The sequence below is a fragment of the Salvelinus alpinus genome, chromosome 31 (genome assembly GCF_045679555.1).
Source record: "Salvelinus alpinus chromosome 31, SLU_Salpinus.1, whole genome shotgun sequence".
Classification (NCBI taxonomy): Eukaryota; Metazoa; Chordata; class Actinopteri; order Salmoniformes; family Salmonidae; genus Salvelinus; species Salvelinus alpinus.
In genome coordinates, this window is record NC_092116.1 from 36,101,526 (window position 1) to 36,116,634 (window position 15,109).

General features: G+C 42.5%; 1 protein-coding gene across 2 annotated transcripts in view; it reads right to left on the reverse strand.

Annotated features, from left to right (window-relative positions):
* The window catches only part of otud4 (OTU deubiquitinase 4), a 36,331-nt gene that overhangs the window by 19,495 nt on the left and 1,727 nt on the right, over nucleotides 1-15,109 (reverse strand). For both annotated transcript variants that reach the window (XM_071377979.1, XM_071377978.1), the window contains exons 6-12: nucleotides 14,989-15,070; nucleotides 14,067-14,241; nucleotides 4,523-4,574; nucleotides 2,849-2,948; nucleotides 919-983; nucleotides 733-833; nucleotides 536-645 (exon numbers count right to left, since the gene is read on the reverse strand). In XM_071377979.1, the coding sequence (XP_071234080.1) occupies nucleotides 536-645; nucleotides 733-833; nucleotides 919-983; nucleotides 2,849-2,948; nucleotides 4,523-4,574; nucleotides 14,067-14,241; nucleotides 14,989-15,070 (685 nt within the window). The remainder of the gene's footprint in view (nucleotides 1-535; nucleotides 646-732; nucleotides 834-918; nucleotides 984-2,848; nucleotides 2,949-4,522; nucleotides 4,575-14,066; nucleotides 14,242-14,988; nucleotides 15,071-15,109) is intronic.

Sequence of the window (15,109 nt, forward strand, 5' to 3'; positions counted from 1 at the left end):
GATGGGTAGATTAACAAGATGTTTATCTTTCATTTGCTGTATTGGACTTGTTAATGTGTGAAAGTTACATATTTCAAAAAAAATTAAAAAATCCCGCGCTGCCTTTTCAGCGGAATGTTGTTGAGGGGTTCTGCTAGCGGAACGTGTGTCCTAGAAAGGTTATTAAGGCCCTTACCAGAGATTAGGGGGCTAGGGGACAGTTGTAGGGTCCTTACCAGAGATTAGGGGGCTAGGGGACAGTTGTAGGGTCCTTACCAGAGATTAGGGGGCTAGGGGACAGTTGTAGGGCCCTTACCAGAGATTAGGGGGCTAGGGGACAGTTGTAGGGTCCTTACCAGAGATTAGGGGGCTAGGGGACAGTTGTAGGGTCCTTACCAGAGATTAGGGGGCTAGGGGACAGTTGTAGGGTCCTTACCAGAGATTAGGGGGCTAGGGGACAGTTGTAGGGCCCTTACCAGAGATTAGGGGGCTAGGGGACAGTTGTAGGGCCCTTACCAGAGATTAGGGGGTTAGGGGACAGTTGCAGGGTTCTTACCAGAGTTTGGAGCAGAGCCGTTGTTCAGTCTCTTTCCGTCTCGGGCCACCGTGCTCCAGGACAACGTCTCATCTGTGGGAGGGCGCAGGTTCCAGAGGGACACAGTGTGTCTGGACAAACACAAAAATGTATATTATATAATAAATAAAGAGTAAATCAGAGAACAAAGATAATATAAAAGGAGAAAGATGACCTACCTCTTGCCCAGTTCCTCTATGAAGACAGTGACGGGCCCGTTGTCAGGCGACACTTCCTGTATGTAGGCGCCATAGTAACGTCCACCGTTGTCAAGGCGAACCTAGAGGGGGCGGGACAGAACTACACTATCAGAGAGCATCCACACAAAAACAGTCAGTGGAGAGAAGACCTCACACACACCGTACCTTGCACTTGTCTCCCACTGTATACTGCATCCCAGCGGCGATGCAGAAATCCAGCTTCTGCTGAGCTGAAACAGGGAATAACCAAGTTATAACAGGTGAACAAAATCACCATGACAGGTAACAAGGTTATTATAGTAAATGACATCTGAAACTAAAATTTAAAAAAAAACTATTGAAATACTATTTAATCCCCAAAAAATAAAAACTGAAACTTTTGTATTTGAAAGAAAGAAAAAAAGAAAAGCTGGAGCGATGCTTCAACATCTGGCAGAAAACATCTGGGTTTGGCGGATGCCAGGAGAACGCTACCTGCCCCAATGCATATTGCCAACTGTAAAGTTTGGTGGAGGAGGAATAATGGTCTGGGGCTGTTTTTCATGGTTCGGGCCCCTTAGTTCCAGCGAAGGGAAATCTTAACGTTACAGCATACAATGACATTATAGACGATTCTGTGCTTCCAACTTTGTGGCAACAGTTTGGGGAAGGCCCTTTCCTGTTTCAGCATGACAATGCCCCTGTGCACAAAGCGAGGTCCATACAGAAATGGTTTGTTGAGATCGGTGTGGAAGAACTTGACTGGCCTGCACAGAGCCCTGACCTCAACCCCATCGAACACCTTTGGGATGAATTGGAACACCGACTGCGAGCCAGGCCTAATTTCCCAGCATCAGTGACCGACCTCATTAACGCTCGTGGCTGAATGGAAGCAAGTCCCTGCAGCAATGTTCCAACATCTAGTGGAAAGCCTTCCAAGAAGAGTGGAGGCTGTTATAGCAGCAAAGAGGGACCAACTCCATATTAATGCCCATGATTTTGGAATGACATGTCGGACGAGAAGGTGTCCAAATACTGTTGGTCATTGGGGGAGGCAGGTATCCTAGTGGTTAGAGTGTAGAGGAGGCAGGTATCCTAGTGGTTAGAATGTAGAGGAGGCAGGTATCCTAGTGGTTAGAATGTAGAGGCAGGTATCCTAGTGGTTAGAGTGTAGAGGAGGCAGGTATCCTAGTGGTTAGAGTGTAGCGGAGGCAGGTATCCTAGTGGTTAGAATGTAGAGGAGGCAGGTATCCTAGTGGTTAGAGTGTAGAGGAGGCAGGTAGCCTAGTGGTTAGAGTGTAGAGGAGCCAGGTAGCCTAGTGGTTAGAGTGTAGAGGAGGCAGGTAGCCTAGTGGTTAGAGTGTAGAGGCAGGTATCCTAGTGGTTAAAGTGTAGAGGAGGCAGGTATCCTAGTGGTTAGAGTGTAGAGGCGGCAGGTATGCTAGTGGTTAGAGTGTAGAGGCGGCAGGTAACCTAGTGGTTAGAGCGTTGGACTAGTAACCGAAAGGTTGCAAGATCGAATCCCAGAGCTGACAAGGTAAAAATCTGTCGTTCTGCCCCTGAACAAGGCAGTTAACCCACTGTTCCTAGACCGTCATTGTAAATAAGAATTTGTTCTTAACTGACTTGCCTAGTTAAATAAAAGTAAAATAAAAAAAAATGTAGTGTATATTAACCTGTATGAGATACCTATCAGATAGGTATCCTTCAGTTGCACAACAATGCATCACCGGAAATGTGTCTCCCGCATTTAACCCCTAAACCAGCGCCCGGGGAACAGTTGTTGGGGGGGGGGGGGGGGTTTAACGGCCTTGCTCAAGGACAGAAAGGCAGATTTCCCCCCCCCCCCCCCCACCCACCTTGCCTGTTCAGGGGATCCTGAATCAGTGACCTTTCGGTTACTGGCCCAACACTCTTAACCGCTAGGCTAGCTGTCGTACACAGGTTAACAGCACGTGACCTACAGATGACCTACTGCTGTATCAGCGGTCAGACTAGCCGTATGGACAAAGTGCTTTCTATATCCCTTAGTGTCCATGTCTTCTGAAAGACAGAAATACTTCTTTGGATGTAACTGATGGGAATTGGATTCAAATGAATTATCTTAAAAATGTACCTCTCTTGGACTTGACCCAGACATCGTACTCAGTGTTTCTGTAGAGGAGAGGGTTGAGAGAACGTCTGACCCTGTTGGAGAAGGGTGGACCTCCTCGACCCTGAAACACACAGCAAATAACCAACCAATAAACAACCAAGGGATGTGACAAATGGACAATTCTGCTTAACGTTTAAACTGCCATAAAAAAATAATAATAATAATAATAATAATAATAATTAAAACGATAAGAAAAAAAGGATAAAATTCCACATCAATTCACAACACAGAATAATGGTCCAACTAGGCAAGCATGACCGCAGTTTATTAGGTTCACCCATCTAGTACCGGGTCGTACCCCCCCGTCGCCTCCAGAACAGACTGGATACTAACGCAGTCATATACCTCCGCCACCAGCCTGTACCGTTGACACCAGGCAAGACTCGTCTGAAGGTAGACCAGTTTTAAAAATGAATAGACGTATACAGTTTATATTAGGTACACAGAACAGACTGAATACTAACGCAGTCATATACCTTTGAAAGCGGCACGTTTGTCTGTAAGGGTTCGCAACGGCTTTTTAGATTCAGACAAATAATACCTTCCCTGGTTGATGCACCATTTTACTCTGTAAAGGAATACCGCTTCTGAGGCGGGACTAACTTCCATCACTAGGCGACCAGAACTGTCAATCAAATAATAGAGCTGCCTGAAAGAAAAAAAAGTACTTAAAAAGTTGGTTAATTACCAAATACATTTAATAGAAAACTAATTTTTGAATCCACTCCTAAGATTCTCGCAGCTAAAATAAAGCACGGGCCGATCATCAATGGATATATATATATATATATATATATATATATATATATATATATATATATACAGTACCAATCAAAGGTTTGGACACGTCAACTCATTCAAGGGTTTTTCTATAATTTTACTATTTTCTACATTGTAGAATAATAGTGAAGACATCAAAACTATGAAATAACACATATGGAATCATGTAGTAACCAAAAAAAGTGTTAAAACAAATCCAAATATATTTTATGATTCAAAGTAGCCACCCTTCGCCTTGATGACAGCGTCGCACTGCTTCTAGACACACCGCTCGCTTAACCCAGAAGCCAGCCGCACCAATGCGTCAGTAGGGAAACGCTGTCCAACTGACGACCGAAATCAGCTTGCAGGCCCGCCATAAGGAGTCGCAAGAGTGCGATGGGACAAAGGAAATCCCAGGCGGGGCCAAACCATCCCCTGACCCCGGACGACGCTGGGCCAACTGTGCGCCGCCTCATGGTGCTTCCGGTCACGGCCAGCTGTGACACAGCCTGGGATCAAACCCGGGGCTGTAGTGACGCCTCAACGCGATGTAGTGCCTTATGCTGGCTAGGATATTCTAAAGGACAGACCGAAGACTGAACACACACTGGCATCATCAGCGAAGAGAAAGAGCAGCCAGCCGCATTGTGATTAGAATTTTGTGTGGGTGTGGGGGGGGGGGGGGGGGGGTGTACGAGTGTGAACATTTTTCCGTAACATTCAGGATCCCAATTTAAAATAACCGTTAATTACAAATCAATAACCAATAAACCGAGAGAGATCAATAACAGCGAGAAAAGAGAAAGAAGCCTACTCTACTGTGTGTGTGTGTGCGTGTGTGCGTGTGTGTGTGTGTGTGTGTCCTATAGTTACCTTAACGGTGAGTCCCCTGTGGGCTGCAGGTCCAGCTGGTCCATCATGGCTCCTGTGGATCACAACCACATACACCTTATAGTCAGACCAGGGTTTCCGTGGCGACGGACATTTAACCGATAGCATTTTTTACATTTACTGAACATTTGAGAAATTTACCGGACAAATATGTATTAAAATGCTTAAGCTGATTAGATAATATAGTAAATCATTAAGATTTAGAATATGGTAATTCACATTAACAGAACACGCAAATAGACGATGCAACGATGTGCAGTCCTTAGAAAATTCTGATAAAATAACTGTCCACATCTATACTGAACAAAAATGTGAACGCAACATGTAAAGTGTTGGTAAAACGTTTCATGAGCTGAAATATCAGATCTCAGAAATGTTCCATGTGAACAAAAAGCTTATTTTTCCCCCTCAAATTTCATGCACAAATTTGTTTACATCCCTGTTGGTGAGAATTTCTCCTTTGCCAAGATAATCCATCCACCTGACCGGTGTGGCATATCAAGAAGCTGATTTAACAGTATGATGATTACACAGGTGCACCTTGTGCTGGGGGAATAAAAGGCCACACTAAAATGTGAATTTCTGTCACAACACAATGCCACAGATGTCTCAAGTTGAGGGAGTGGGCAGTTGGCATGGTGACAGCAGGAATGTCCAGCAGAGCTGTTGCCAGAGAACTTAATGTTAATTTCTCTACCATAAGCGGCCGCCAACATCGTTTTAGAGAATTTGTCAGTACGTCCAACCGGCCTCACAACCGCATGTAACGACGCCAGTCCAGGACCTCCACATCCAGCTTCTTCACCTGTGGGATCTGCGGCCAGCCCCCCGGACAGCTGATGAAACTGTGGGTTTGCAAAACCAAAGAAGTTATTCAAAAACTGTCAGAAACCGTCTCAGGGAAGCTCATCTGCGTGCTCGTCCTCACCAGGGTCTTGGGCTGACTGCAGTTCGGCGTCGTAACTGACTTCAGTTGGCAAATGCTCACCTTCGATGGCCTCTGGCACGCTGGAGAAGTGTCCTCTTCACGGATGAATCCCGGTTTCAGCTGTACCGGGCAGATGGCAGACGTGTGGGCGAGCGGTTTGCTGATGTCAACGTTGTGAACAGAGTGCCCCATGGTGGCAGTGGGGTTATAGTATGGGCAGGCCTAAGCTACGAACAATGAACACAATTTCATTTTATCGATGGTAATTTGAATGCACAGATATACCGTTTGGAGATCCTGAGGCCCATGTCTTCCCATTCATCCGCCTCCATCACCTCATGTTTCTGCATGATAATGCACGGCCCCATGTTGCAAGGATCTGTACACAATTCCTGGAAGCTGGAAATGTCCCAGTTCTTCCATGGCCTGCATAATCCCCAGACATATCACCCATTGAGCATGTTTGGGATGCTCTGGATCGACGTGTACGACAGCGTGTTCCAGTTCCAGCCAATATCCAGCAACTTCACACAGCCATTGAAGAGGAAGTGGGACAACATTCCACAGGCCACAATCAACAGCCTGATCAACTCTATGTGAAGGAGATGTGTTGAGCTGCATGAGGCAAATGGTGGTCACACCAGATACTGACTGGTTTCCTACAAAAGATTCATATCTGTATTCCCAGTCATGTAAAATCCATAGATGAGGACATAATGAATTTATTTAAATTGACTGATTTCCTTATATGAACTGTAACTCAGTAAAATCTTAGAAATTGTTGCATGTTGAGTTTATATATTATTGTTCATTGTAGTTTCCCTAAGCCAACAAGACAAGTAACGAACCAACATGACATCACTAGCCAACACGAACCAACATCACTAGCCGACATGTCAATCTACTATAGTAAGGAGCAGCAGAATCACTAGCCAACATGTCAATCTACTATAGTAAGGAACAGCAGAATCACTAGCCAACATGTCAATCTACTATAGTAAGGAGCAGCAGAATCACTAGCCAACATGTCAATCTACTATAGTAAGGAACAGCAGAATCACTAGCCAACATGTCAATCTACTATAGTAAGGAACAGCAGAATCACTAGCCAACATGTCAATCTACTATAGTAAGGAACAGCAGAATCACTAGCCAACATGTCAATCTGCTATAGTAAGGAACAGCAGAATCACTAGCCAACATGTCAATCTGCTATAGTAAGGAACAGCAGAATCACTAGCCAACATGTCAATCTGCTATAGTAACGAACAGCAGAATCACTAGCCAACATGTCAATCTGCTATAGTAAGGAACAGCAGAATCACTAGCCAACATGTCAATCTGCTATAGTAAGGAACGGCAGAATCACTAGCCAACATGTCAATCTACTATAGTAAGGAACGGCAGAATCACTAGCCAACATGTCAATCTGCTATAGTAAGGAACGGCAGAATCACTAGCCAACATGTCAATCTGCTATAGTAAGGAACGGCAGAATCACTAGCCAACATGTCAATCTGCTATAGTAAGGAACAGCAGAATCACTAGCCAACATGTCAATCTACTATAGTAAGGAACAGCAGAATCACTAGCCAACATGTCAATCTACTATAGTAAGGAACAGCAGAATCACTAGCCAACATGTCAATCTACTATAGTAAGGAACAGCAGAATCACTAGCCAACATGTCAATCTACTATAGTAAGGAACAGCAGAATCACTAGCCAACATGTCAATCTACTATAGTAAGGAACAGCAGAATCACTAGCCAACATGTCAATCTACTATAGTAAGGAACAGCAGAATCACTAGCCAACATGTCAATCTACTATAGTAAGGAACAGCAGAATCACTAGCCAACATGTCAATCTACTATAGTAAGGAACAGCAGAATCACTAGCCAACATGTCAATCTACTATAGTAACGAACAGCAGAATCACTAGCCAACATGTCAATCTACTATAGTAAGGAACAGCAGAATCACTAGCCAACATGTCAATCTACTATAGTAAGGAACAGCAGAATCACTAGCCAACATGTCAATCTACTATAGTAAGGAACAGCAGAATCACTAGCCAACATGTCAATCTACTATAGTAAGGAACAGCAGAATCACTAGCCAACATGTCAATCTACTATAGTAAGGAACAGCAGAATCACTAGCCAACATGTCAATCTACTATAGTAAGGAACAGCAGAATCACTAGCCAACATGTCAATCTGCTATAGTAAGGAACAGCAGAATCACTAGCCAACATGTCAATCTGCTATAGTAAGGAACAGCAGAATCACTAGCCAACATGTCAATCTACTATAGTAAGGAACAGCAGAATCACTAGCCAACATGTCAATCTACTATAGTAAGGAGCAGCAGAATCACTAGCCAACATGTCAATCTACTATAGTAAGGAACAGCAGAATCACTAGCCAACATGTCAATCTACTATAGTAAGGAGCAGCAGAATCACTAGCCAACATGTCAATCTACTATAGTAAGGAACAGCAGAATCACTAGCCAACATGTCAATCTACTATAGTAAGGAACAGCAGAATCACTAGCCAACATGTCAATCTACTATAGTAAGGAGCAGCAGAATCACTAGCCAACATGTCAATCTGCTATAGTAAGGAACGGCAGAATCACTAGCCAACATGTCAATCTGCTATAGTAAGGAACGGCAGAATCACTAGCCAACATGTCAATCTGCTATAGTAAGGAACGGCAGAATCACTAGCCAACATGTCAATCTACTATAGTAAGGAACAGCAGAATCACTAGCCAACATGTCAATCTACTATAGTAAGGAACAGCAGAATCACTAGCCAACATGTCAATCTACTATAGTAAGGAACAGCAGAATCACTAGCCAACATGTCAATCTACTATAGTAAGGAACAGCAGAATCACTAGCCAACATGTCAATCTACTATAGTAAGGAACAGCAGAATCACTAGCCAACATGTCAATCTACTATAGTAAGGAACAGCAGAATCACTAGCCAACATGTCAATCTACTATAGTAAGGAACAGCAGAATCACTAGCCAACATGTCAATCTACTATAGTAAGGAACAGCAGAATCACTAGCCAACATGTCAATCTACTATAGTAACGAACAGCAGAATCACTAGCCAACATGTCAATCTACTATAGTAAGGAACAGCAGAATCACTAGCCAACATGTCAATCTACTATAGTAACGAACAGCAGAATCACTAGCCAACATGTCAATCTACTATAGTAAGGAACAGCAGAATCACTAGCCAACATGTCAATCTACTATAGTAAGGAACAGCAGAATCACTAGCCAACATGTCAATCTACTATAGTAAGGAACAGCAGAATCACTAGCCAACATGTCAATCTACTATAGTAAGGAACAGCAGAATCACTAGCCAACATGTCAATCTGCTATAGTAAGGAACAGCAGAATCACTAGCCAACATGTCAATCTGCTATAGTAAGGAACAGCAGAATCACTAGCCAACATGTCAATCTACTATAGTAAGGAACAGCAGAATCACTAGCCAACATGTCAATCTACTATAGTAAGGAGCAGCAGAATCACTAGCCAACATGTCAATCTACTATAGTAAGGAACAGCAGAATCACTAGCCAACATGTCAATCTACTATAGTAAGGAGCAGCAGAATCACTAGCCAACATGTCAATCTACTATAGTAAGGAACAGCAGAATCACTAGCCAACATGTCAATCTACTATAGTAAGGAACAGCAGAATCACTAGCCAACATGTCAATCTACTATAGTAAGGAGCAGCAGAATCACTAGCCAACATGTCAATCTACTATAGTAACGAACAGCAGAATCACTAGCCAACATGTCAATCTACTATAGTAAGGAACAGCAGAATCACTAGCCAACATGTCAATCTGCTATAGTAAGGAACAGCAGAATCACTAGCCAACATGTCAATCTACTATAGTAAGGAACAGCAGAATCACTAGCCAACATGTCAATCTACTATAGTAAGGAACAGCAGAATCACTAGCCAACATGTCAATCTACTATAGTAAGGAACAGCAGAATCACTAGCCAACATGTCAATCTACTATAGTAAGGAACATCAGAATCACTAGCCAACATGTCAATCTACTATAGTAAGGAACATCAGAATCACTAGCCAACATGTCAATCTACTATAGTAAGGAACAGCAGAATCACTAGCCAACATGTCAATCTACTATAGTAAGGAACATCAGAATCACTAGCCAACATGTCAATCTACTATAGTAAGGAACAGCAGAATCACTAGCCAACATGTCAATCTACTATAGTAAGGAACAGCAGAATCACTAGCCAACATGTCAATCTACTATAGTAAGGAACAGCAGAATCACTAGCCAACATGTCAATCTACTATAGTAAGGAACGGCAGAATCACTAGCCAACATGTCAATCTACTATAGTAAGGAACGGCAGAATCACTAGCCAACATGTCAATCTGCTATAGTAAGGAACAGCAGAATCACTAGCCAACATGTCAATCTACTATAGTAAGGAACAGCAGAATCACTAGCCAACATGTCAATCTACTATAGTAAGGAACAGCAGAATCACTAGCCAACATGTCAATCTACTATAGTAAGGAACAGCAGAATCACTAGCCAACATGTCAATCTACTATAGTAAGGAACAGCAGAATCACTAGCCAACATGTCAATCTACTATAGTAAGGAACAGCAGAATCACTAGCCAACATGTCAATCTACTATAGTAAGGAACAGCAGAATCACTAGCCAACATGTCAATCTGCTATAGTAGGGAACAGCAGAATCACTAGCCAACATGTCAATCTACTATAGTAAGGAACAGCAGAATCACTAGCCAACATGTCAATCTACTATAGTAAGGAACAGCAGAATCACTAGCCAACATGTCAATCTACTATAGTAAGGAACATCAGAATCACTAGCCAACATGTCAATCTACTATAGTAAGGAACAGCAGAATCACTAGCCAACATGTCAATCTACTATAGTAAGGAACAGCAGAATCACTAGGCAACATGTCAATCTACTATAGTAAGGAACAGCAGAATCACTAGGCAACATGTCAATCTACTATAGTAAGGAACAGCAGAATCACTAGCCAACATGTCAATCTGCTATAGTAAGGAACAGCAGAATCACTAGCCAACATGTCAATCTACTATAGTAAGGAGCAGCAGAATCACTAGCCAACATGTCAATCTACTATAGTAAGGAACAGCAGAATCACTAGCCAACATGTCAATCTACTATAGTAAGGAACAGCAGAATCACTAGCCAACATGTCAATCTACTATAGTAAGGAACAGCAGAATCACTAGCCAACATGTCAATCTACTATAGTAAGGAACAGCAGAATCACTAGCCAACATGTCAATCTACTATAGTAAGGAACAGCAGAATCACTAGCCAACATGTCAATCTACTATAGTAAGGAACAGCAGAATCACTAGCCAACATGTCAATCTACTATAGTAAGGAACAGCAGAATCACTAGCCAACATGTCAATCTACTATAGTAAGGAACAGCAGAATCACTAGCCAACATGTCAATCTACTATAGTAAGGAACAGCAGAATCACTAGCCAACATGTCAATCTACTATAGTAAGGAACAGCAGAATCACTAGCCAACATGTCAATCTACTATAGTAAGGAACAGCAGAATCACTAGCCAACATGTCAATCTACTATAGTAAGGAACAGCAGAATCACTAGCCAACATGTCAATCTACTATAGTAAGGAACAGCAGAATCACTAGCCAACATGTCAATCTGCTATAGTAAGGAACAGCAGAATCACTAGCCAACATGTCAATCTGCTATAGTAAGGAACAGCAGAATCACTAGCCAACATGTCAATCTACTATAGTAAGGAACAGCAGAATCACTAGCCAACATGTCAATCTACTATTCCCATAGTAAGAAAGGTGATCTGTCTGTCCAAACAGACTCTGGGACAATTGTGGGACGATAGATCCCCAAATTCATACAATCAGTAGGCTTAAGCTACATGATTATTTTCATTTTCTTTAAAGTCTGATGCAAGAGATCATAACAGTTAGATTTAATTTATTTAAAAAAAAATATATATATAAAAAAAATGGATGAACTATTATTTCTTCACATTATAAAGTGTTCGTTCCATAATGCAATTAGCAGGAAAACACCATTGTCAAAAGGGCATCATGCGAACGGTTTCATGTAACAGAGAAGAAAATATCCAGTTAGAAAGAGGAGACCTCTACTAGCGTGGGTTGTTATTATGAAGTTAGGTGGACTGACATTTTGCTGAGGAATAGGAGTGTTAAATTACCACTGGGTGCGATGGTACATGCGATAGATTTTTCTATTCAATCTATGACGTGTAGATGTTTCTGTAATTGAAATCTGTGTGTCTCAGGTCAAAACATCTTATTTTTTAATGTCCTCGTGATATTTTGACATCAGCACCAGGCGGCTTATAGCAGCAACCAACTAGTATAGGTTTCAGATGAGGTAAAGGCACATGTACCCATAGTGCCTCTAACCCATTCAACATTAAGTCCTGACGTTGTTTTGCTGGAATATGACTCTGGATGTAAAACTGCTACTCCACCCCCATATCTATTTCTGTCCCTCCTGAACATATTGTCTCAATGTATAGAAATCTCAGCTTCTTCAAAAGAAGAGTCCAAGTGAGTCTCTGATATTACCAATACATTAATATTTTGACTGCACTAGACAGCATATTTCATGAATTGTGTTCCTTAAACTGCATATATTTTAGTGAGCAAATAACAGACCTTTCTTTGGTAGATATACAGTATGTATATGTCCAGACATGAATCAGCAGTTGGGAGTCAGAGAGAGATAAGTCGGTGTGTGTGTGTGGCTAGAATTACTTCTCTGTCTTTTAAGTCGTTCCAGTATATCTGATATGTCCCCCCGCCTGCTGCTGTCTTGGTTGGACAAGGTCTCTCTCGAAAAATACATTTTTATCTCAATGAAATTTAGCAAAAGGCACATGGACAACGAAAGAAAGCTGATATAATTCCCTCCACGGATACGGTCTGTTTTTCCGCTAGGCTACTTTGAAAGCAAAGGTAAAGACATGCCTTAATTAATATGTAGTAAAATGTTCCAGGTACAAGTAACCGGTTTTCCGAGAAATACACACTGAGCCTCCAGCTCATTGCAGAGTGGTGTGTGAGGCGCTGAGGAAGCCTGCCTTCTGTTGACAATGCACTTGCTGTTTGCAGCTGCTCTCCCTCCGACAAGCGCCTCAGAGAGGAAAATCTATCTGTGTGCTAGTTTAAATTCCACTAACTTATGCAAATTAACCTTTAGACCAATAAGCTATGACCAGTCAAATGTATTTCCATCAACTGGTATTTCCATCCGTGTAGAGGCTAATAAAGCCTTATGTCAGTCCGTGTAGAGGCTAATAAAGCCTTATGTCAGTCCGTGTAGAGGCCATAAAGCCTTATGTCAGTCCGTGTAGAGGCCATAAAGCCTTATGTCAGTCCGTGTAGAGGCCATAAAGCCTTATGTCAGTCAGTGTAGAGGCCATAAAGCCTTATGTCAGTCAGTGTAGAGGCCATAAAGCCTTATGTCAGTCAGTGTAGAGGCCATAAAGCCTTATGTCAGTCCGTGTAGAGGCCATAAAGCCTTATGTCAGTCCGTGTAGAGGCCATAAAGCCTTATGTCAGTCCGTGTAGAGGCCATAAAGCCTTATGTCAGTCAGTGTAGAGGCCATAAAGCCTTATGTCAGTCAGTGTAGAGGCCATAAAGCCTTATGTCAGTCAGTGTAGAGGCCATAAAGCCTTATGTCAGTCAGTGTAGAGGCCATAAAGCCTTATGTCAGTCAGTGTAGAGGCCATAAAGCCTTATGTCAGTCAGTGTAGAGGCCATAAAGCCTTATGTCAGTCAGTGTAGAGGCTAATAAAGCATTATGTCAGTCAGTGTAGAGGCTAATAAAGCCTTATGTCAGTCATTGTAGAGGCTAATAAAGCCTTATGTCAGTCAGTGTAGAGGCTAATAAAGCCTTATGTCAGTCAGTGTAGAGGCTATAAAGCCTTATGTCAGTCAGTGTAGCTATAAAGCCTTATGTCAGTCAGTGTAGAGGCTAATAACCAAAATGACAATTTTATTTCTCTGCTTTTCAATTATTTTATTATTATTATTGTATATTTAATATATACTTTTTTAAATGTATATATATATATATAATTATTTTCTAAAATATAATTATCGTTGCCAAAAGTCAGCTCTTAGTGGCTGATGGAAACGGAGATTTCCATCTAATGGTTAAAAAGGGATTGTTCATCCACATTGGTTTCCTTACCTGGTGAGCCGTATATGGACATGGTCACCGTTTCAAATGCAAACATTATAGCATTTGTGGCACAATTTCAATGCAAGTCAATGGTAACCATATTAGCATTTTCATGTTTCATGTCCAAATCATCCAAGCCTCTAAAAATTATCTAAAAATGGATTGCGTCAATGAAGTTAAATCTAAATCATTTGGACATGAAACATGGAATTGCTCATATAGCTACTGTTGACTTGCATTGGGTTAGGATCTGTAAAAGAGCTGTTCCTACCAGAGAGCGTCCTCTCCCTCCAGGTCCGACTCGTCGCTGCTACGACACTGCTCATTGTCCGGGTCGTCTTCTAGAAGGTCGTTACCACGGTTACCAGTACCGCCCTTCAGACAGGGAGCCAACACGGAACGGTCCGTGCCACACACACGCTCATAGAGGAGCTCGTACAGGACGGCTGCAGAGAGAGAGAGCAGGACACACACACAGCGACAGACAGCGACACACAGCGACAGACAGCGACAGACAGCGACAGAGACATCAGTAAAAACAACCTGTTGATTGCCTTGTTATTCTGTTGATAGATAAACCTTTGCCCCAACATATATTTCATGGAATGTACTCCAGAATTTCCATTGATAGGAAGGTCGAACTACATGTATAGCATGGTAGCCCGGTTACAGATCTGTGGTCATTGACCATGGTAGTGGGCAATACAGCATAACCAGCTAATAGCACAGACCTGGTGAGATGACTCATCTGAACTCACACTGGCAGACAGAGGGCAGTGTTCTTCACAAGAGGCGGTACAAACTGAGGGGGGGGGGGTTCCATTAACATCGCCCAGGCTCCCCCGTGTAGGCATGTTTCGCACAGGCTGAACGTTTTAAAAATCGCATTTGATTTGGAATTAGGCTACCTCCCAGGCGTGACCCGCTCTGTAGAGGATTCTGTGTTTTCACTGTGATTGCTTTTGATTAAAAAACACTTCAACTGCCTTCCTAATGAAAACTAGTTTGAAAATTCCAACATATCTGGACGATGCACCAGGCTGCCTGGTTGCCAACTGAGCAGCACAGATTCCTGTTCTATTTGAGAAGGGCGCTGCTCCCTTCCCACTTTCGCCCAATGACATGTCGGGCCATACCCAGGGCCAGATTAATCTAACCTCTTCACTGTGTGTGTGTGTGTGTTCTTAACTCACACTGGCAGAGGGCAGCATTCTTCACATGCGCTACGGGGTAGACACTGTCGTAATGGTTGCCGTTCAGGAAGCACAGACGCACCTAACGAGCACAAACACAAAAGTTTGCCTCGGGTTAAAA